The following is a 21,711-nucleotide window of genomic DNA, read 5'->3' on the forward strand; positions in this document are numbered from 1 at the left end:
TGGAATTATCACAAGTTATTTATGTAAAAAAAATGTGCACGTCACCAAAGTGACATCACTATTCATATTTTACAATAAAGCCTCTTCAGTAACAAACATGTCACAGACAATGACAGCATATCTACATTCAGAAGTTGAAGCGTCCACAGTTGACAGGGATCTCTGATGAATCACACAGGAAGGAATCTGTTGGGAGTACAAGGCCTGGTGGGAGAACAGGTTTCTACAAACAGGCTGACAATATACCAACAGAAAAGAAGACCAGGGGGAAAAATGAAAAACACTGAATGATTTAACAAATAAATAACATTTAGGGAAACATAAAACATTCCATAAACAAGCTGCACATAATTCTGACTAACAAACCCAGCTGAAATATGGACATAAAAATCCTCAGAACCGGAAATAAATACAATCTAGAAAATGATATGCTGGCCCATCTGTATGTACACCTATTATGTAATCAGTGAAACTACCAGACAGGTTTGCAAATGGAGGACGATCACTGCACTATACTGTCGCGGTGTGGAATCGATTCATTCGCTTCATGGCGTTTCAACTCCTAAATGAGCGTGTGATCAGGAAATATAAAGGAAATTTGTAGATAATCTGTGCAAACTTTGATTCAAGTACTGATATTGGCAATACAACACAGATAACGTGATGCAGGCGCTGGGGACGGCGGCTTCACTGCAGAGCCGGAGGTTTGACGTCGGAGAAGTTGGTGTAGGTCTCGCTGCAGCTGGATGATGTGCTGAGGTTCCCCGAGCCGCTGCCCTCTGTTGCAGACAAACACAACGTCAGAAGCACGTCACATGTGCCGATGTTCGTTTGTTGCATTCTGAGCGATGGCGTTCAGTACCTGAGCTGGTGAGGGACTGACAGGACTTTGATTTCTCAATGAGAGTGAGCAGATTAGCAGCAGCGATCCAGCCCTCGGAGGAGGAGTTCAAGTTACGGACAAACCTGCACACAAAGAAACTGTTACAGCATTTCTGCAAAATGAGATCAAACTGCTTAAAAAGGAGAATTCCTTCATAAATATCTGTCCATTACAAAGAGATAATGGACACCTTAAAAAGTTCTGGTTGCCTGAATGGTCCGAATTATTGTGCAGATCTAAATGCTAATGGATAACCAGAGCAAAAGAAACTTGGAACATGGGTGGACATACGTTATTTCAGTGTTTTTCAACCAGTGTGCCGCGGCACACTAGTGTGCCGTGGGAGATGGTCAAGTGTGCCGTGGGAAATTGTCCTCATTAACTGATCTAAAAACATTTCCCATCTCCAGGATTGTTCATCCAAACAGTCATCCAGTGTTCATCCAAACAGGCCCTGATAAAACACTGAGTAGTTAGGAATATAAAAGATGTAAAATACATTTTCTTTGCGTTTATTTTATTTTATTAAAGACATTTTGATAAGAATGACGGTACAGTACCGCGATTCAGCTGCACCTTCGGCTGTATTTTGGAAAAGTCCCGTCCCTTTAACTGTCTCCACCAATCATTCTTGGGGAGCTTAATCACATGTCATCAGTCTGACCAATCAGAAGTGGTTAAAGTCTTCACTTCCTTGTCCCGATTTAGCTCGTAAAGTCGCTCAGTTCTAACAAAAATACCAGCTAAAGCTCGTCTTTAGCGGTGTAGCTTTGCACAGAATCCGGTATCAGACCGTGGAACAAGTGAATAAAACAATGAAGCTCCAAAAACCGATCTCCAGCCGTTTTATGCACTACATCTCCCATGATGCATTGGGTCATGAGATTGACAGCGCACAAGGAGATCTGTTGTTAAACGTCTTGAAACAACGAACACACATCAATCTGTTTTTAAATCTTCTAACTTAACTTTTATTGCATTTTTTAGAAAAAAAACAGCTGCAGTTTCCAGCTTTTTCTGACACAATTTTCTCAAAAATGCATGTGAGATTGTGGAGGGGCTGTAGATCAATACAGACTATGAGTTTCTCTTTTTTTTTTTTTTGGATGCTGGTGTGCCGCGGGATTTTTTTTAAGATTAAAGTGTGCCGTGGCTCAGAAAAGGTTGAAAAACACTGCGTTATTTCACAGTAGAAAATATCTCTGTCCATCAAATGGCTCTATGATGGACATGACAGTATCTCTATCAGATTTACCATCAGTGATGTAGCATGCTATGATGGCTCCAAAACTCTAAGAAATTAACTGAGGAATGAAGAATACATTCCAAGGCCATAAAAACCCTCATTTTCTATTTTTATTTTATTATACTGTATTTATCCCACAATGGGAAATTTGTTCTCCGCATGTGAGCCATCCCCTGGGGGAGCAGTGAGCTACAGCAATAAAGTTCTATTCTATTCTATTTTCTAACCCTTTTCCGAACAATATTTGTCTTGTCTTGTGGGGTCTAGATGACCCAACTCCCAATGTTAAAGTGTCTATAGCACAGGGGTTACACCAGCAGAAGTAGTGTGAGAGGCAGGTTCAGGAGCTGTTCCCATAACAACATGTCAGTCCGTGCAGTAAATAGCAAGTTTCTTGTGAAAAACTATTTAAACGTACCCCCCCCACACACACACAAGATTACAGTAGTAAAAAAATGATTACATTTTTCCTCCCGTAAATGACCATGGTTTAAGCAAGACGAGTTTGAGGTGTCCACTGTCAGAAATGTGGTCGACCCATGATCGTAATATTACTGGTTCGATTCCCGCCTTGCACGCCCATGTGTCGAAGTGTCCTTGGGCAAGACATTGAACCCCACCTTGCCTCTGGTGGGAGGTTGGCGCCAGTGTTCTGCAGCGAAGCCGCCGTCTGTGCGTGAATGTGTGTGTGACGTGGTGAATGGGACTGTTACTGTAAAGCGCTTTGGGCCTTTGAAGGAGGGTAGAAAGCGCTATTTAACCCTTGTGCTATCTTAGATGACCCCAACCTTACATTGACGTGTTATTCCTACCATGACAAAGGTGGATAAAGGTGGAAAGATTTTATATAATCCATTGACACCAGTGAAGTTGACAAATCATTGAAGAAAAAAGGTTCAGAGCACTGTCTAATGGGTCTAAATGACCCAACTTCCAACGTTAAAGTGCCTAGGATAGCACAAGGGATAAGTATACGCCATTTACCATTTCACATGTCAGACACTCTCAGCAGACGCATGAATGAGCAGCGGGGACGGAACTGATAGTACGTGATTGGCAGTAAATAATCACAATTTTTCGGAAAAAAAATGTCCCATTGAAAATCATCTTGAGTCACAACAGAAACAAAAACAGCCCATTTCTTTTATCTGAAAAGTACACAGTTTATCCTAACAACTCCTGCAAATATTGAGAGAGGAGAGATAACATTTGGGTTCTATGAGTAGTTTATTTTCTTGAAATTTTGCAATTTAAGACAAAAAACTCAGATTAACTTGATGACGTTGTGTATGTCTGCGGTTTTCTCACCATTGTCCATCGTCCCCCTCTTTGACCAGCTCCACCGAGTCTCCACTCCTGACTGAAAGCTCTTCCGCTCCTCCTTTCTCGTAGTCGACCAGCACAGTGTATTTCCCAGCGCACTGTTAGTCACAGCCAGCAGAGAACAAACCGCTTAAAAACCGAGTCTACAACTTAACAGGTACTACATTTCCATGCTACAAGGTGCATTTGAAAGACTTTGTTTCTTTTTTTCTTCTTGTATTGATTAATTCTGGTTATGCTTTTGATGTTTGAGGGATTATGAGACTCACACGGTGCTCTTTCAAAATGTTATTCTCTTTATTTTTTATGAGGTTGGGTGTTACTGTGAATACACCAATGCGGTTAAAATGTAGTGGTGTCAAATTTTTTACAAGTTACTAACAAGTTCTGGATTTACTGTTGAATGCAGTTAATAAAGTAATAATAAAGTCTGACTTATCGCTGACTTTTTTTCTTGTTTAATACGCCTTATAGTTTGATGTGCCTTCCAATTCAATTCAGTTTTATTATATAGTCCAATATTACAACAATGGTAATCTCAATGGGCTTTATACCAGGTATAATTTCAAAGATTCACTAACGGTGCGCCCTAAGCCCGTGTAACTAAGTCACTACGTACATTTTGCGCGTTTTCCACACATGAAATTTTGGTCTTTCATTATAAATGCGTTATATACGTAATTTATAAGTACTTCTTCTGTTTGTCGAGATGCGCAGATGTCCATCTAGGGTTTCGGCCGATGGGATTTTTCGCGAATTTGGTCTTGAGCTGTTCAAAGTTTTTGGTCGGCTCAGAATTGTGCAGTTTTTGCATATTTCATGTAGTTTCTACTCAGTTATTACGCAAATCTTACCCAATCGTGTGTGGTTTTTGTGAGATGCATACGCACACTTGAGGCTTTCCACGACCGTTCCATGTCTGTCTAACAGAATTTTCATGCATGTGACACCGATGTATAACTTTTGTTTTGCGTTTAAAGGTGCACATGTCCCATTAAATTACATAATTGATTCAATTCAATTCAATTCAATTTTATTTGTATAGCCCAAATTCACTACAACAGTCGTCTCAATGGGCAAATCACTAAAGATCTGCATATAAACAGCACAATAATCTCACACGGTTCACATTCTACGTTGATATATGAGTTTATTTTGTGGTTTATTCGTACTTGTTCCATGGTTTTAACATGATTTATTTGTGAAACATCTGAAAAGATTTCATGTAAAGACCACAACTTTTCCCCCTTTTTCCACGTATGACCAATTTTTATTCCTGCAATACACGCAAAATGTACGTAGTAGCCGTGTGACATGGTGACTGGGATTAACTCTCTCACCAGCTTCTTTGTGTTTTCATCCTCGGGGTCAGAATTGAGAGGTTCCTCAGCGCTGGAGTAGCCGTCGTTCTCCCCTGAGGCGTCCAGCGACAGAGTTGGCTTGTTCCAGCCTAAACAGAACAGAGAAGCAGAACAGTCACAGCTCTGTCCTCTTTCGGTTAATGTGTGGGTGTAACCAGCTGGAGATCCTCTGGAGAAAAGAAAGACAGGAGAGAGGAAACACCGCTGATCCCAGGAACCCCAGCACCATCTCCAACTACAGGTTGTGGTGGCTGGCATGCTTTTCCATGTTTCTAACCCGAGGACAGAGTCAAGAAGACCTCCCCGAAGTGGCTGATTCTATATTTATTACTAGAGAGGAAAGGAAGCGGCCTTGACCAATCCCAGCATACCTCTCCACTTTGTCTGTAAGAGACTAGAGGTACTGAACCACCTGGCTCTGGTCAGGTGGGGAGGTGGGCCTGCATCTGAGGGACATGAGGTTTAGTTCATCATTCGCCCTGCTGCAGTCACAAAATCACACTCTTGCTGCAGTCGAGTGTTTTGGACGAACAACCAATCAGAAGAGGAGCTGGACAGGTTACCTTTGTAGCCGAACGGCGTGGGGTCGCTCTGGCGTTTGGACTTGTGATCTGGGCTGGTGGGAGATCCTACCATCGAGGAGCAAAAGACCAGACAGGAGAAGTTAAGAGAAACATCACAGAGAAAGCAATAGACCGGGACATCACTGACTGATAAAAGACACAAAGGAAAACAAGCAGCAAAGGCGGGAAAACAAATCTGGAGAGGAGAACTGTGCTGCAGTGCTTTTAGGACGCAGGAGACCACTGCGGTGCTACGCCGCACGGTTTGTTCACAAATGACACAGCCGACAAAAACATTCACAGATTTTCAGAGTGCCAGTTGTGAAAAAAGCTCTGGCTTCTAGAGCTTTGTGATACCTGCTGATGAGAAGATGGTCATGGGAAGTGTAAAACTTCTGTCATTAGAAGCTGAGGGCTCTGTGGACAGAAGCAATTTTTAGGACTTTTTTTTCTATCAGAGACTGAGGAACAGTTTCTGATCAATTGAATGAAAAAAAAAATGAAATCAAAAGATGTTTCATTTGAAACAGAAAAGCTATGTTGCTCTTGAAATGACAAAGTGTTTCTTTTCAAAGTGATGGTTAGGAAAACCGATGGCTCGCTGTTACCTTTCTGAGCTTTGAGGTTACTGAAGCCCTGTAAGGTAAAGCGCTTTTTAGCCACAGCAGCTCTGTCTGAGGTCGGGCTTGTCACAGCCCCGTCTGACCCAGAGGGAAAGCGTGAAGACAGAACAGACAGACAGACAGACAGACAGACAGACGGAAGGAAGGAGGTTACAGGAGGAAATCATTGAAGAGGAAGGAGGTCAGTCATTTGAAGAGGGACGTACGCGTGGTACAGAAAAATGCAGGTCTCTCTGTGTCCTTACTCACCTGTTCCTGAAAGCTTTGGTGAAGAAGAGGAGCTGGCATCAAGGCCTGGGAGCTCCGCTTTTTTCTCCTCTCCCTTCTTTAAGGTCTTCTGGCTTGTCTTAAATGGACTGTGAAGACAGACGCAGATTCAGGTTGGAACTTAGAACGTAGCCAGAATGTTGTTGGTGTACAGAAGGAGGCGGGTCATTTAGGAAGCTGGATGTCATTAACAGGTTTCTGGAGCTGGAGGAAACAGGGACAGACAGATCCAGCTAAAGATGAGTTTTGCTGGGGGCGGGGGTGGTGCTCTTTTTTTTTTGGGGGGGGGGGGGGGGGGGCACCGATTACAATTTGGGTTTTGTTCATTTTTAAACGCAAACTCTCGCAAGAAAAACTCAAATCTTCAATGGAAATCAAGAAGTTAAAAAAAGGAGACTTCATAAAACATTTCTGAGATTAAATCAAATTGTGATGGGAAATAGTAAGCAGCATCACCTTTTACTGAATCTTCTCAACAGGGTCTGTTTTGGTACCATGAACTAGAAAAACTGTGTTTCTTTCCAGAAAGATGCATATTGAGTTGCACTTGCTTGGCTTTATCAGGAAAAATGTCATTTGGACTAAACAAGTGCGGGTGTTGTCACCAGGAAGCGGTGGACACTCTGAAACAGCAGGGTGGAGAGGCAGAACGGACATGCTCGTCACCGCAACGCACCCCAGATGCTGAACCAGGGACGTGCACAGGATTTCCGGGGCCCAACGTCAGAAAAGGGCAGCATATACACCTTTTTTTGTCTTTTAAACAATACGGAAATTAAGAAAATTTTAAAGTAAACTACTAATAGATAAATACTCAGCTACTGTAGGTTAAAGTGATGCAATTGTCATTTCTTAGTTTAAACAAATTATTGTCAACATGAGTTTTTTCACTTTATCATGTACTTGCAAGACATGGAGGCTATCTATGTTTATGGCACAATGTGCTGCAGGCATAATCAACATGAATCAAGTTTAATCCAGATAGTAATATCCTACAACTTTTATCTCCAGAATGCAGAAATTATTAATATTTAATGTTTTTATCATAGTGTTGCTGTGAGGATTCTGCAGTTTAGCTTTTCAGTGGTGTTTCTGGTCATGTTCTGTCCTCTATCAGTCAGTCCAGGTTCATTTTAATCATCCACTGCTGTCTTCATTCCTATCTTTAGTGAGTAAAAGTGTCTGGTTTTCAGTTCTACATTATCAGCTCATCTGCTTTTTGTTTCTACACATTTTTTTTCCAGTTTAATTTTACATTTCTGCCACCAAGTCCAGTTTCCTGCATTTTGGCTCCTACACCTCCAGTTCATGACAGCTGTATCCAATAGATAGACATTCAAGAAAAAAATATGGCTACTAAATCTCCCAGTATTCCAACAGAAATGTATTATTGTTAATCCAAAAAAAGAAAAGGAAAAAATCGATGTCACTATTACAAGGCAAAAAGGGCAGGTGCTCAAGCACCCCTAGGGCCTTGTGAGTGCATGTGGCTGTATTGAACTACCGTATTTTCTGAACTAAAGGCCGCAAATGAATGGTCTATTTTCAAACTTATGTCATTCCTGAGGCACACCAAACTTTAAGGAGAATTAAAGGAGACAAAAGAGTTGGTAGCTGTGTAACTTAACTAAATAGTTTTAAAAAGTGCTTTGTAATATGCTTTATTTCTTACATTAGAATAATAAAATATAACCACATTATAAATATAATGTGTTTTTCTCTTTTTTTGCTATTCATTTATTTTGTTTTTATAGAAGGGATTTGTTTTTGTCTACTGACTGACTTACCTTAGACACACAGTCACGCTGTGCACAGGAGGTGCCTGGATGACCGGGTCTGGCGCCCTCTGCTGGCTGGCTTCTGAAAGTCAAAAACAAAGAACACCCACGTTAGGGAACTCATTATTTCAGCTGCAATAAAAATGCATTTTTACTGATGATCATAGTGTTACTAATTTTGATTTAATGTATACCTTACTTTAGATATGATATCTCTATCTCTCTCTTTATATATTTTTTACCTCTACATGCCTCCAACTGGGTTGTCAGAACCTTCCTGATCTCATTTACCCATGTGGTCTTCATGTCAGCTGTTGGTGCCTGACATGCAAAATTACAGACAGCATTCAGAGTTTTAAAACCCTTTTGGATACACAATAACAGGTTTGCACCCCTTTGTGTTAGCTTACCTGAACAATATAGACCTCTTCTCTGGAGTTGCACCAGATCTCAAACTTTTTGTTGTCTCCTTTCGCATTTTCAGTGATACCCACTGCACTCATCTGTTCCAAAAGCGGCAAATGAGAAATATAAATGTCTCCCACTTGATCAAACCAAGAAAATTTAAAAGAATAAATAGGTGTAAAAGCTAACACTCAGAGACTGCTTGAAGCTGTAGGAGGGAGCTTTTTCATAGCCCTCCCCGTTCTCCTCCCTCTTCTTGCAGAAGAGCAAGGCCTTCTCATGGAGGAAGATGTGTCTCTGCATGGGCTTGAATCGCGCCAAATCCTTAACCTTGGCATGACCTTTTTTGTGTTCGGTCCACACGCTGAATGACCCCTGCATCAGCAGCTTACCCAGCTCACTCAGATTACCCTGAAGAAACAGAAAAGAAGGAAAGGAAACACAATGGCCCAAAAACCTCAAAACTTACTTTATTCATAAAAGTAGGTTTTGAAATGGCAACTGGCGTTGTACCTCATATCCTGTAATAGCAATAAGGTGCATGGAATCATTGACTGCTTTCAGAATGCCTACAATCGAGGTCAGCGCCTCCTGCAGGTCGTCAGCCCCCTCACGGCCCCTGCTGTACTTCAGCATTTCCTGCAAATACACAAACAGTTCAAGGAAGAGACGGAGAAACCACCAAACCGAGGAGAAACCGGTCAAAGCGCTCATACCTTCAGCAGCAATTGGTATTTGGTAATCCTTTGAACAGGCTTCAGCAGATATGAATCTAACCCCAATTTATGCTCCAGCTTTTTCTGACACTCCTGTCGGAAGAAAACATTTCAAAATAAAAGTCTTCTTTGTGGTCGGATCAACGTAAGGATGGTTTGGAGGAGGAGGAGCTCACATGAAAGAAGGCGCAGTCTGAGCACTGCCTCCACAGGCTCTCAGAGCGAGGCTTGTTGTGACAGTACTTTTCATAGATCTGCAGGTCCGTCATCTACAGGATCGGGGGGAGAGTTTATGTAAAAACCCCAAAAATGCTCCTCACTGTCTGGACTGACAAGTCATTTTCATCTTTTCTTCACCCACCCTCTGTAGGAAACACCTTCCAACCAGCTCCGGGCAGTCTGTGTACTGTTCCAACTCTCTCAGGAAAGTCCTGGGAGGAGAAATCAAAATATCTGTGACACAGGAGAACATTATGCCACCATCTGTGAACCATCTGACAACCGGGTGGCACTTTGTCACCTTTTGTGGAAGTGGTAAATTTCTGGCATGTTTCCAAACAGAACCTCCTTTTTGTTATTCAGAGACGGGGGGATGAGGTGAGACATCCCAGGATTATCCATCTCTGAGGCATATCCCTGTGGATAAAGCATGAATGCTTAAGCCCAAATCCAAACACTTTAAAGGAGGTCAAGAAAAGCCGTCCACGGTGTGAAGAATCACCTGCAGCACACAGAGCAGCTCCTCCACGTAGACTCTCTCAGTTTCAAGCAGTTCGTTCATAACATGTCTGCAAGCAGAAAAGACGGAAAGGGACGTGAAGGACACACTCGGAAAACACAGCATGCTGGGAAATACTATTAAAAAGAAACAAAAAAACCATAGTTTGATTCAAGATCAAAGAGCTTCTGCCGATCCCTCACCGCCTGAGCACTGCCAGGTTCTCCTCCTCTTCTGACAGAGATGCATGTCTGCTGTTGCCGTCTTCATTCTGCTGCTGTCCCTGGTGAAAACAGAGATGAGCCGAGTCACTCTGACGTGTAGACATTACTCCATATTTGGGGGGGGGGGCGAAGTTGAGAACTAAGCAGAATCTCAACACTTACTTTTCCACAGCTGTTGTCTGAGTCCGAGCTGTTTATCTCCTGCTGTACTCTGTGAGCTGCAGATCAGATGATCATGTCATTCATATGGATTTATTTAAAAAAAAAGTTACTTTCGCCATCTGTTGCATTAATGTGATAGTTTTAAAAAAAACTTTCTAAAGGTCACATGGTTGTCTAAATCTAACCCTGATATTTAAAGACCCACTTGGATGAAAATGAGGTTTTTGGTGTTTTTAACATGTTCTTGTAGCATTTTTATGATTGAGGACATATCGAGAGAGAGAGAGAGAGAGAGAGAGACAGAGAAAAAGAGAGAGAGAGAGATAGATAGATAGATAGATAGATAGATAGATAGATAGATAGATAGATAGATAGATAGATAGATAGATAGATAGATAGATAGATAGATAGATAGATAGATAGATAGATAGATAGATAGATGAAAATTAAGCTTAAATGTTCATTTCTTAATTTAAATCATCAGACAAATCAGACAGATGTGAACTTACCAGGGGAGTTGAGAGGTGATTTGATGAAGGCCTCGGGTCTCGGGGCGACCGGCTGCACGGGCCTCAATTGTTTGGCTGCCAGCTTCTTGAGACTGACCGTCCTCTTGTCAAACATCTCCTGCATGGACGTCTGCTTCTGGTAAACCTTCTCCACTTGTTCCTGACCAGGAAGAAATTTAACTGTCTCCTTATTTTTGTCCCATCATAATTTTTCACCAAACAGCGTCAAATTCAAAGGCTTGTTTTCTTTGTTTGGATAAATTTAACAGACTTAATTTGTAGGGACAGTACACATGTAAATGCAGCATGCTGGCTCTCCTACCCTGAGCTGATGGTTCAACACCCCCTCATACTCTGTCCAGATGCTGCTGAGGTCAGTCAGTTGGCTGCAGCCAGCATTATCCAGGTAGCGCTCCAGCTCCTGCAGAGCCACCTCCGCCCCCTCATGGGACTGGCACTTGTCTACTGGCTGGGATGCCAGCAGATAGATCCCATCATCAACCCATTTAGACGTCTGGTGAGGAGAAAGGAGGAGTAAGGCAGACCCCTAGATACAGCGCGGCGACAGCACAAGAACCTGTTCTCACCCTGTCCAAGCGGTGGTGCAGCTCAATGGCTTTGAGGAGGTGGTCCTTCTTGGCCCTCAGGCTGCTGCTCGTACTCTCACTGAGAGCTCTGAGCTCGCAGCATTTGGGCTGGATTGAGTCTTCATCGTAGTGGGAGTTCTGGATTAGTTCATCACCCTCGCGAGACAAGGCCAAGGCTTTGTCCAGAACCTCCTGAGGAGCAGAGTGGGAGAATCATTCAGCTTAATCTTCAACCACTATGAGGGCAAACCTGAAATCTTTAAGTTTTTAATGTAACCTCATAATTTGGAGTTTGCTTGATGATTTGTTGAGAAAAAAATATTGAGACATAAACTGTGCAACAGATTTCTAGGAATGTAAAATTGTCCAAAATGTGCAGGTCTATTCAAAAAATCCCAACTGAACAATAGTTTAGTTGGGGAAAAGAGCCATGTTCCAATCTAACACACACAAAAGATCTTTATTTTCTACACTTGCATGCCACTATTTTGATTATTAAACTACTAATAAAAAGCAATTATGTAAAAGAAATGAGATTGGGACGAAAGCCCAGTATTGGAAGAGCTGTAGTTTAAATCAAAAACTCCAGTGGGACTCACACAGACTCTCTCCTCAAAGGTGGTGAGCTCCGTGAAGATGTGGTCAGCGTGGGCCGGACTGATGCCAACCTCAGAGAAGCTGGTGAGTTTCTCTGACGTTTGATCCAGCAGAGCCCTCACCTGCAGAAGAAGCAGCACATTCACCAATCCACATCAAAAAAGCAAGTGAAGAGGTTAAGGGGGTTCGACTTCATTCTAGGCTTTTAACATGTAATAAACTTTCTATTACAATATTGTGTTTAAAGACCCACTTTGGTCATCTTTTGATCTATTGTAAAAGCGTTTCCAGTGGTCTTGTGATTATGATTATGATTATTTATAGCCAAAAAAAATAAACGGTCTGTTTCTACAGAGCGGCAGGAGTTCATTAAAAATTCACCTCTGAGTTGGTTATGGGTGTTTGGGGACGGAGAAAGTTCACCCCCACTTCCCGTCACCCATGTGTTTACAGCCCTCCCAAACTAACTTTAGAGGTACCACAAAATGGCGATCAATATTGGAGCAATACAATTGTATAGTTTTGATCCAGATTCCAGCTCAGACGAGGAAAACAAAGACGTATGTGGATCTATTTGACTGCAATTGGATGCATCAGAATGGAGCGGAGCAGGGAGCTTGTGGCCTGCCGACTGTAGCTCCTACTTCTCAGCTACAAGCTTTTTCAAACAGTATTTTTTCCTCTGCTTCCGATTCACAACGACTTGAATAAAGACCATTTTCAATGGAGTGGGTGTTCAAACATTAAACATTCTATTTTTTTTAACTTGTCCTGTCCAACAGCTGAGCAGACAGATGAGAGCTGAAAGTCTCTTGTGTTGGACTTATTTTACTGTTACAATAGGGGCTATAAAACCTTTGACCCACTAGGTGTATGTTTAAATAAACCCCTTTTGTAATTTTGGCTAAACTTTATTCATAACATTCTATGAGTAAAGTTTTGATTGACATGTGTTGAAGTTCAGGTTGGGGCTGAGTTCATAGACGAACCTCTCTGTAGTTGTGCTCAAAGTGGCGCAGTTGAAGGCACTGCTGCAGTTTGGTCTGATGCCTTAGCCAGAACTCGTCAAAAGCCCTCTCCGTCTCATCCAGCTGAGACAGCAGTCTGACATAAAAAAAAGAGCAAACCGATGAAGCAACAGCAAGAAGAAAACCGTTAAATCATGCAGAAAATGTGATGCTGACTGAGGTATTTTAATTTACTGTTTTTCTCGGCAACTCTGCATGTTGTATGGAGCTAATGCCTACTGACATGCCAGTCACTGCTATGAGGGTTGATGAGGTTGATGGGCCTGAAAGCAATCCAACTTGACAACTAGTGTTAGGGAGCCCTAAAAATTGCAACAGACCTAATTTGAGTTTCATTGTTGAGGACAATGTTTTTTTTTTTTTACATTTGGTAACTATTAATACAATTTGAAGTTTGAACAAAAATCTAAAACCTGACTAAATTAAAACATTAAAATGAAGCTAGCACCAGTGTCTCAAAACTGCATTCTACTCACTGGCCAGCAGGAGGCAACCGTGGTGCAAGTCTATGCTACTGATGGATTTTTAATGAGCATGAGCGGTTTCTTTTAAATGGCATTTCTTTTTTGACACGCTGACAATCTTAAACAAAGTCAAAAAGGTTTTAAAGTTTTCTTCAATTCATTTCATTTCCCTACACACAGACAGGGCAGTACCAAAACGCAGCGAGATTCATTGACATTTTCAGAGAATCAAATGTTTAATCATTAAAATTTCGCCACGGATCCTTAGTGGGAAACCTTTATCCAACATAAAGTCTAACCTCTGCACTGTGGCCAGGTTTTCCAGTTCGTCCTGGTTCATGTTGTGGTCAGGGTTGTGCATTATGGGTTCATTGATGCTCTCGAGAAGTCTGCTCCCCTGACCCAGAGCCACCAGCAGGTCCTCCTGTAAACACAGACATATAGGAAAACATTTGAAATCAACAACAACTGTAAAACAGAGAAATAAAAGGAAAAGAAATGAAAGGCAAAGACAGCAAAGCTGGGTAACGCTGTTACCTTCATTTTGTCCCTCTTGTTGGTGTGTGTGCTGAGCAGGATGGTTGTGGCCTGAATCTCATTGGGGAGTTCGGTCTCTGCCAGTTCGGTTCCAAATGACTGTAGCGCCTGTGCTGTTCTCTTAACCATCAGAGCAAAACCTTCAATAGCCTGGAAGAACATCAAACAACTATTTTCAGAATCAAGTCCTCTAACACCTCTTTCTATGGACGTTCATTTTCAAGAGAATCTTTTCGGCTGGGAAATGTAAGCCTTAGTCACATTCAACCACACTTGGATTGACCCGTATGCTTGCTGCAGGAATGGTTGCATCTTATGCTTTGGTCACAACTGCCCTTACAGGTGCATACAGGCTTTTTGTGGGGGGAAAAAAGGCCAAACCTGTACGAAACATGCAGGTGGCCCACACAAAAGGTTCATGCATATTTTTCTCCAGGGGCATGCTGCGACAGGTCATACCAAACACTTAAAAAACTTGCAAGGGTAAGTAAGGGTGAAGCAGATGAGACGCAGGTACGTCGTACAGATTTTTCATTTTTCAAACTCCTCTAAATCTGCACACAGCTCAAGAGGCTTGTTAGTGCTTCGTGCTCCTCACGTGTCCCTTGCGCGCCTTGTGCGTGCAGCCTGACTGTTAGAAATTAGGAAATAGGACAATTGGAGTGTAGTTTGTGTGGGCGTCCTACAGGCACCTAAATATCCCGTGCATACTCCATGCTGCAGCAGCATTTGTCCGCGGTAAGTTAGGAGCCAGTACACGCACTTTACTAAGAACTAGTGCAGTGTAAGGACACCATAAGGTCACCTGTACGTTATAAGTGTGTGTAATTTACAGAAAACTTTACAATACACTTCCAGCACGACAATGGTAAGTTCCATTCATGACAACCCGTAAGGTGGCCGCACAAGCCTCTAGGGAACTAGACACACCTGCGCTCCCTTTAAGATGCGGCCGCTCTTGTCTACAACCCTCTACGGACAACCCAAAAACTCGCAGTGCCCGTATAGGTGCATGTGACTGAGGTATTAACGAGAGCACAGTTGTGTCTTGCAGTTTCTTGAGGCTCATGCTGCCATCTTAAAGGGTGCCATGAAAATGGAAAGTATGATTGTCGTGGGTGTGGTAAATGGTTCATGACGCATTTGTAAGGCAAATATAAGCTGTTTGCACTTATGACGTATGGGTGATGCTCTCGTATGGCCCCCATCACCACACTTATTATTTCGCCACTCTTTATTTCACCACGCAAAACATTAAGAACTATTTCTTATTTACAATGTTGGCCTGAAAATGCTAAAAACACAAGACAAGATGTGAAGAGCATGATTAAATACCCTGTAACCTTTGAGTTAAAATACAAAAGGGTAGAAGTAATCAAGTCTGCTTTGATTTGTTCCTCTTAGAACTTCCTCTTGCAGCTGGGGGATGATGCAGGTTTGAGCAGGACTTTACAATGAGAGGAGGTGGAAATTGTCTTAAAGCTGTGGTGGATTCATGTCTTAAAATGACTTTTACGTGTGGCTGTAACCCTCTGTTCAGTCAGTGAAAATAGATGGAAGGGTGAGTTCATACAGTGCGATGTGAGATCCACTTCTCATGGCAGTACTCCTGCGTCCCTCCCAGCTCCTGCGTCAGCTGAGAGCGGTCGATGTACGAGTGCAGCTCAGTCAAAGAGCTCAGCATGATCACCTGAGACACAAACATCCCATTACAAACATGTCATTTTACGCTTGTACCATCCTAGGCACTTTAAAGTTGGGAGTTGGGTCATCTAGACCCACTAGACATTGCGCTGAACCTTTTTTCTTCAATGATTTGTGATCTTCACTGGTGTCCATGGATTACATGAAATCTCTCCACCTTTATCCACCTTAGCACAAGGGCTAAATGAGATTGTTGAATTGTTCTAATAATTTCTTATCTTGTTTTCTCTGAGAAGAAGAGTAAATTTGACCTTCTGAACACCAAAATACTCATGAAAATGAACCAAACTAGGGGACATTACATATTGTTACCGTGGCAACCATGTAAAATTAACATCACTGGCTGCATTTACAACACTTCTAGCATAATAAAATCAGCATTTGGGTTCCTCTTATTGCAATAAGCAAAGAAGTGTCTTAAAAATGACCTTTCAATAACATGAGGGGTATTTTAATTTTAAGTGTGATAGGTTTCAACAGCTCTAAAACTTCTCCTTAAACAATAAAATCAAAGTTGCTGGATTTTAAATCCCCTACATATAAAGGCTCACGCACCGGCACTTTCATTTTGAAGTCATCCTTGTTGAATTTGAAGAGAATGTCTGACAGAGTCCGCTGCAGCAGGGTGGTGGGCCTCAGAACCAGAACCAGCTGGAGGTTCCCGGGGAAAGAACCCTAACAAGACAAAAGGAAATCAAATGTGTTCAACAATGAGGTGGTCCTCTTCTGCTCCCACACTGTTCTGTTCTTTATAGCAGATATAAGACACTGTCCACATCTTTCCTGTCCACATCTTTCTGGTCACTTACGTTTTCTTCTTCTCACTCCTGTTGGAAACATCTTTCTCAGATTTGAAGAGCCATAAAAGAATACTAACAAAACTAATAAAAACTTCTCGAAATGTTTCTGTAGAAATGACATTAATCTTTATCAGATTTGTAAAATACCAGCTGAACACATTGACTATGATTTATTAAGCCCCCATTCCAGGGTTTTCTAATGGAGAACAAATGTAAAGACCTGGGATTTTTAATCCAATCACAGATAACAAAAGTTTGCATTTAGCCTTTAATCTTTGTACTACTTTACTATACTTTATTCTCTTACCTTTTATCATATACAAAATCACTGTTTTTTATGTATCTATTGATTCCTGACACTGTGCTTTACCTAAATCCACGTAACCCTTGTGCTATCTTAGATGACCCCCCCCCTTACATTGACGTGTTCTCCCTACCATGACAAAGGTGGATAAAGGTGGAAAGATTTCATGTAATCCATGGACACCAGTGAAGATCACAAATCATTGAAGAAAAAAGGTTCAGCGCACTGTCTAGTGGGTCTAGATGACCCAACTCCCAATGGTAAAGTGCCTAGGATAGCACAAGGGTTAATAGAAATGTTATGCTATTTATTTATTAAATTATTTATTTTATAATTAGTTTATTACTTTCAATTACTTTTTTAAAGCTTTTTTCATCCTTCACAGTTTATTCAAGTTTCTTCGCACGTCTTTGTTTTGTTCATTCTCCATATCCCTTTTGGACTGGTGTTTATATCATTTTGTTTTGTTTTGTTTTGTATAATTTACTTGTCTTTTTCTTGTTTTTGTAAGTTTTTTCTCGTTCTTGTCTTATTCTGTTATTTTACATTTGTTTCACTAGTCCAAAATAAAAAAGACTACTACTACTATATAACATTTTTCTTATTTTTTCACCAACAAGTAAAAAAAGGCCATGCCTTAATACATTTTATATTTCTACCAATACAATCTAGTAGTTGTTAAATTTAATGCTATTTAATAAAAGTACAACATTTTTTTCAGCTAGAAGATGCATTTTTATCATAATTTAAGGAGATTTTATCAATGTAGTCAAAATTTCTAATTAAAAATTTCAAAGAATACATTACGTGATTTCATCTTAAATGAAAAAATATTATTGAGTATTCTTCAAGAACTGTCTGAATACTTCCTAGTGGATCCTTCTATGTTTCCAGAACACTCACGCAGCAGAATAATTAGGAAAATGTCCTGATCCTCAAGTGCAAAAAGACTTCTGTGGAATCATCTGGACAAAGAAAAGTTCTGCCATTCACCCCCCCTCATGGAATTCCCTTCAATAAGCAAACAACCCAAATGTTCTGCACCGAAGCATTTCCATCTCAGTGAGCCGAGGAGCGCTGGTCTCAGCAGAATTCAGATCTCCACTTGGGAAAAACATAGTTATTAGCAGCTCAAACTGGTGTTTGTCTTTGCAGATAAGGAGGACGATTACAGAAAATTGAAATTTGTTACTGAAAACCCCCACAAAAGATCATGTTTGGAAAAAATGAATTAGCAGTGAAAGTCGGGGGTCAGGCAGTATAAAACAGTTTTTTTTTTATAGCTATGTCTCATTGCTTTCATTTTCTATCCTTAACCTATCTCTTGATCCTCATAATTTAATGAATGATAGCTCTCAGTCTCCTCATTCATTGCAGATGACAAAGACAAACAAATGTAGGACTGTGTATGGAACCTTATAAGCACCAATTGAATCACCTCAATACTATCAGCTATAAGAATGATTTGTATAGAAATTTAGTCCACTCCTGTTTTTTTGTTCCGTATATGAGATGGTTTGTAAAAAAAGAGCTATCCCCTTGGAAAATAAAGCCAACATTTCTGAGATAACGTGATATATAATGTTATTTGTAACTATTTTTTTAAATCAGCATCTTAAAATGTAATCTTCAGGAACTGCTGTTGAATTCAGAGTAAAGAACATGTTAAATTGACACAAAAAGCTAAATAAATGACCAACAGCAATACTAAGACTTTATTAAATCTGTGCTGTTTCAGTCTGCATCCTTCTGCAGCAACAACTCTGCATCAGACGCTTATTTGTGCGCATTAGGAAAAAGAAAGGGTGAAAAAATCCCAACTCAGCCTGTCATACAGCCACACATGCTCCGTTGTTCCCCCTGACTGAACTGAAAATTGCTTTTATCATCGTTTATTTAGGCAAAATCTCCTGGAGCAGAGCTTCGTTTAAGGGCTGGCTGATGCCTGCTAACTCGATAAAGAAGGAAAACCTCCGGGATTAATGAGGATAAATTTCATTAAATGGAAGAGTGTGTCTCCAGAGACTATGAGGGATGAAATAGAATCTTATTTTCCACTCTGATACTCCATCTGTGGTTTGCTGCTTTGGAATTGTTTGTTTTTTCTGTTGTATTGATTGACATCTGAGCATCCGCACAGAATGTTTCAGCTCCATGTCAATTCCACAGACACAAAACGAAACAATAAATGTGTCACACCATACAGAAAATGTAAACATTAATATTAATCAAGAATCCGACATGGAAAACAGATTGTGGCTCGTTTTTCAGGAAAACAGACACAGATGTTTCAGAAATGTTTGATGTTTTTGTCAGGCCCACTGAACCAGAGATTAACATGACGGATGGAGCTTTATCTCTATCAAATATGCACAAAAACTTTATATGTTATTAGTAATTACAAGATTTATTTCAATGAATTGGAAAATGCTGGAAAAAAATTACCAAAGTACCAACAATAAAAGAATAGAAAATCAGCTCAAACAAATATATAATGGAACAATGTACTGCCTCCCTTCAGATGGAAGTAAATGCTTTTAACGAGAGATGAAATAGCATAAAAGAATATTTACATTTTTAGGTTTGAGGTTGTTTAATGAAGAACCAAATGAATAGCTTGACAGAAAAATGTATCTGACACCCTTTGTTCTACTTTTTTTTCTGTTATTGCCTCCTGTCCTATTTGTCTATCGTTGATTGTTAAAGTCCTTCTCCAATCATGTTTGAATGTATTGTTAAAGTGTCCCCGTTGGTCTTTTCATTATGATTGTGTCGTTTCAGCAAAAATAAAAAATAAACAACGGTGTTTTCTAGGACAAAGTTTCTGCAGAGTGACAGAAATTTGCCTCTGAGTTGTGGGCAGGACTGTTGGCCCAAAGCAAGCCCGTCCCTGTTCCCATCATTCATCTGTTTACGTGCTCTTCCGCTAGCTTACAGGCCCTCACAACCCTACCCTAACATTATCGGAGCAACAAAAATGGTGAGCAGTATTGGAGCTATACAGTAGTACAGATTTGAGTCAGATTCCAGCTCAGAAGAGGAAAACAAAGACATACATGGATCTATTTGTCTGCAAGTGGATGCATCAGAATGGAGCAGACCAGGGAACTTCTGGCTTGCCGGAGTATATTGCACCTCACACTTAGAAGCTTTTCCAACATTTGTTTTTATCTGCTCCTGATTCACAATCATTTAAATAAAGAAATACTCAGATTATAGTAAGAGTATATGTCCTTCATTTTCAGAATAATGCCACAAAAACATGTTAAAAACACCATTTTCATTGGAGTAGGTCTTCAAATATATGTATAAATTAGTGCCATGCTTATTTATAGGATGTTGTAATATTATTGTGTTTGTTAAGTAGTTTTTTTTTTTTTTTTACAATTAAATTTAAAATGAAAAGTACCAAAAAAAATGCACAAAAACTTACAGCAATACGGAGGAGCGTCCCCTTCACAGCTGCCCATCTGTCCTGCCGGCGATCGATGACCAGGATGAAACCCACGTCTGTTGATGACAGGCTGACATAAACAGACATTGAATCAGTTACAATAAGCCCACAAGCCCGGTTTTTGGGGGTCAGTACAGAGTATTTAACATTACAGAATGAAGGAGGGGAGGAACGTGGAGAGTCCTCCTGAACAAAAGAGCTCACAATGAGGAGGAAATGACAGAATTGAAGCCAAATGCTTGTTCACAGTTTGCTGCTTTGTTTTGCTGCTCCTTATCTCCACAGACAGCTGCTGCAACACTCAGGGAGAATCTGTGGAGATTATTCAGATTTTTTTGGCCATCAAACCTCCCCCTCTCATCCTAAACTAACCTGACTACAACCCCCCTATGTATCTGCAAGAAAACATTGTGTATCCACGGTTCAGGTGAAGATGATCCCTTCAGCACAGCATTTACCTTTCAAGCAGAGGAATCTAAAAAGTCTTTCAGTATCCTTTGATCCACAAACTGCATTTCTGTATTTATACTCAGTTCAGTCAGGGAGGGGCAGCATGTCGCAAGACAAGCGGAACGAGGAGATGAGGCAGATCCCAGCAAGAGGTATTGTTTAAGGAGGAATGTGGTGAAGCTTTTACCCTACAGAGAAATCCAGCCTATCTTTGAACCAACCAATCAGAAACCAGGAGCTGCTTTTTCCTGCAGCCAATCCCCATTAATAAAAAGGACGCACTCCAATGAAAACTCTATAGATTTCACCCCAAAAATGATGTATAAAACCTGTCAAACTTTCTATCCCCATCTCTAGGTAATGTTATCATTTAAAGGTTTTTCTTTTGGGTTCTTCTTTACTTGTCTATTGGAGGATTTTCACTGGGAATAGAATATAACCTGCTTTATACTGTAACTCAGATACGGGGGGATAAGTAGGAGGAGGTGGACCAGAACAAAGGCACACAAAGGAAAAGGGAAGCCTTATGCTGCAGATGTAAGCAGCTAAATGTTGAGAAGAAGAGCCTGAGATGGAACTAAGCTGCTTCGAGAGAGCTGCACTAAAACCAGCTGTACATTCAATAGCTGTTGTTATAGGTTCTGCTGGTTTAAGTGCACGATGTAAACACTCTCTAGAATAACCAGTTAGTTAGGAAAATTGTGAAAAAGCACCTAAAACTCATTTTTAAACTGTACAACATTAACATTGTGATTTATTTTTAAAGCATTCCCAGTGCTATTTTAATTGTAATTTTTGACATGCCAAAATCAAAATAACGTGTCGTTTTCTAGGACATAGTTTCTCCAGAGCGGCAGCAGCTTATTAGAAATTCGTCTCTGAATTGTGGGCAGGACTGTTGGCACAGAGCAACCCCGCCCCCTTTCCTCTTCCCGTTGCTGGAAGCTCAGAGCAGGGAGCTTGTGGCCCTCGCGGCGTATTTTCTACATAACAAATAAGCTCTTTTCA

General features: G+C 40.8%; 1 protein-coding gene across 6 annotated transcripts in view; it reads right to left on the bottom strand.

Annotated features, from left to right (window-relative positions):
- Positions 1–21,711, bottom strand: part of LOC101172033 (guanine nucleotide exchange factor DBS) — a 42,364-nt gene continuing 20,653 nt past the window's right edge. For 4 of the 6 annotated variants that reach the window (XM_023950794.1, XM_023950793.1, XM_023950795.1 and 1 more), the window contains exons 4-33: positions 20,233–20,323; positions 16,251–16,370; positions 15,565–15,681; positions 13,992–14,141; positions 13,754–13,878; positions 12,952–13,066; positions 11,965–12,084; positions 11,366–11,557; positions 11,101–11,292; positions 10,779–10,938; positions 10,270–10,325; positions 10,087–10,166; positions 9,887–9,953; positions 9,686–9,801; positions 9,527–9,596; positions 9,342–9,434; positions 9,166–9,258; positions 8,963–9,088; positions 8,639–8,860; positions 8,455–8,547; positions 8,287–8,365; positions 8,054–8,126; positions 6,249–6,355; positions 5,985–6,077; positions 5,734–5,793; positions 5,377–5,442; positions 4,793–4,902; positions 3,438–3,550; positions 863–966; positions 1–779 (exon numbers count right to left, since the gene is read on the bottom strand). In XM_023950794.1, coding sequence (XP_023806562.1) covers positions 688–779; positions 863–966; positions 3,438–3,550; positions 4,793–4,902; positions 5,377–5,442; positions 5,734–5,793; positions 5,985–6,077; positions 6,249–6,355; positions 8,054–8,126; positions 8,287–8,365; positions 8,455–8,547; positions 8,639–8,860; positions 8,963–9,088; positions 9,166–9,258; positions 9,342–9,434; positions 9,527–9,596; positions 9,686–9,801; positions 9,887–9,953; positions 10,087–10,166; positions 10,270–10,325; positions 10,779–10,938; positions 11,101–11,292; positions 11,366–11,557; positions 11,965–12,084; positions 12,952–13,066; positions 13,754–13,878; positions 13,992–14,141; positions 15,565–15,681; positions 16,251–16,370; positions 20,233–20,323 — 3,295 coding nt within the window. In that variant the 3' untranslated portion in view covers positions 1–687. The remainder of the gene's footprint in view (positions 780–862; positions 967–3,437; positions 3,551–4,792; positions 4,903–5,376; positions 5,443–5,733; positions 5,794–5,984; positions 6,078–6,248; positions 6,356–8,053; positions 8,127–8,286; positions 8,366–8,454; positions 8,548–8,638; positions 8,861–8,962; positions 9,089–9,165; positions 9,259–9,341; positions 9,435–9,526; positions 9,597–9,685; positions 9,802–9,886; positions 9,954–10,086; positions 10,167–10,269; positions 10,326–10,778; positions 10,939–11,100; positions 11,293–11,365; positions 11,558–11,964; positions 12,085–12,951; positions 13,067–13,753; positions 13,879–13,991; positions 14,142–15,564; positions 15,682–16,250; positions 16,371–20,232; positions 20,324–21,711) is intronic. The other 2 variants (XM_023950791.1, XM_023950792.1) reach the window with 2 other exon arrangements.

Source organism: Oryzias latipes, chromosome 21, assembly GCF_002234675.1.
Source record: "Oryzias latipes chromosome 21, ASM223467v1".
NCBI lineage: Eukaryota > Metazoa > Chordata > Actinopteri > Beloniformes > Adrianichthyidae > Oryzias > Oryzias latipes.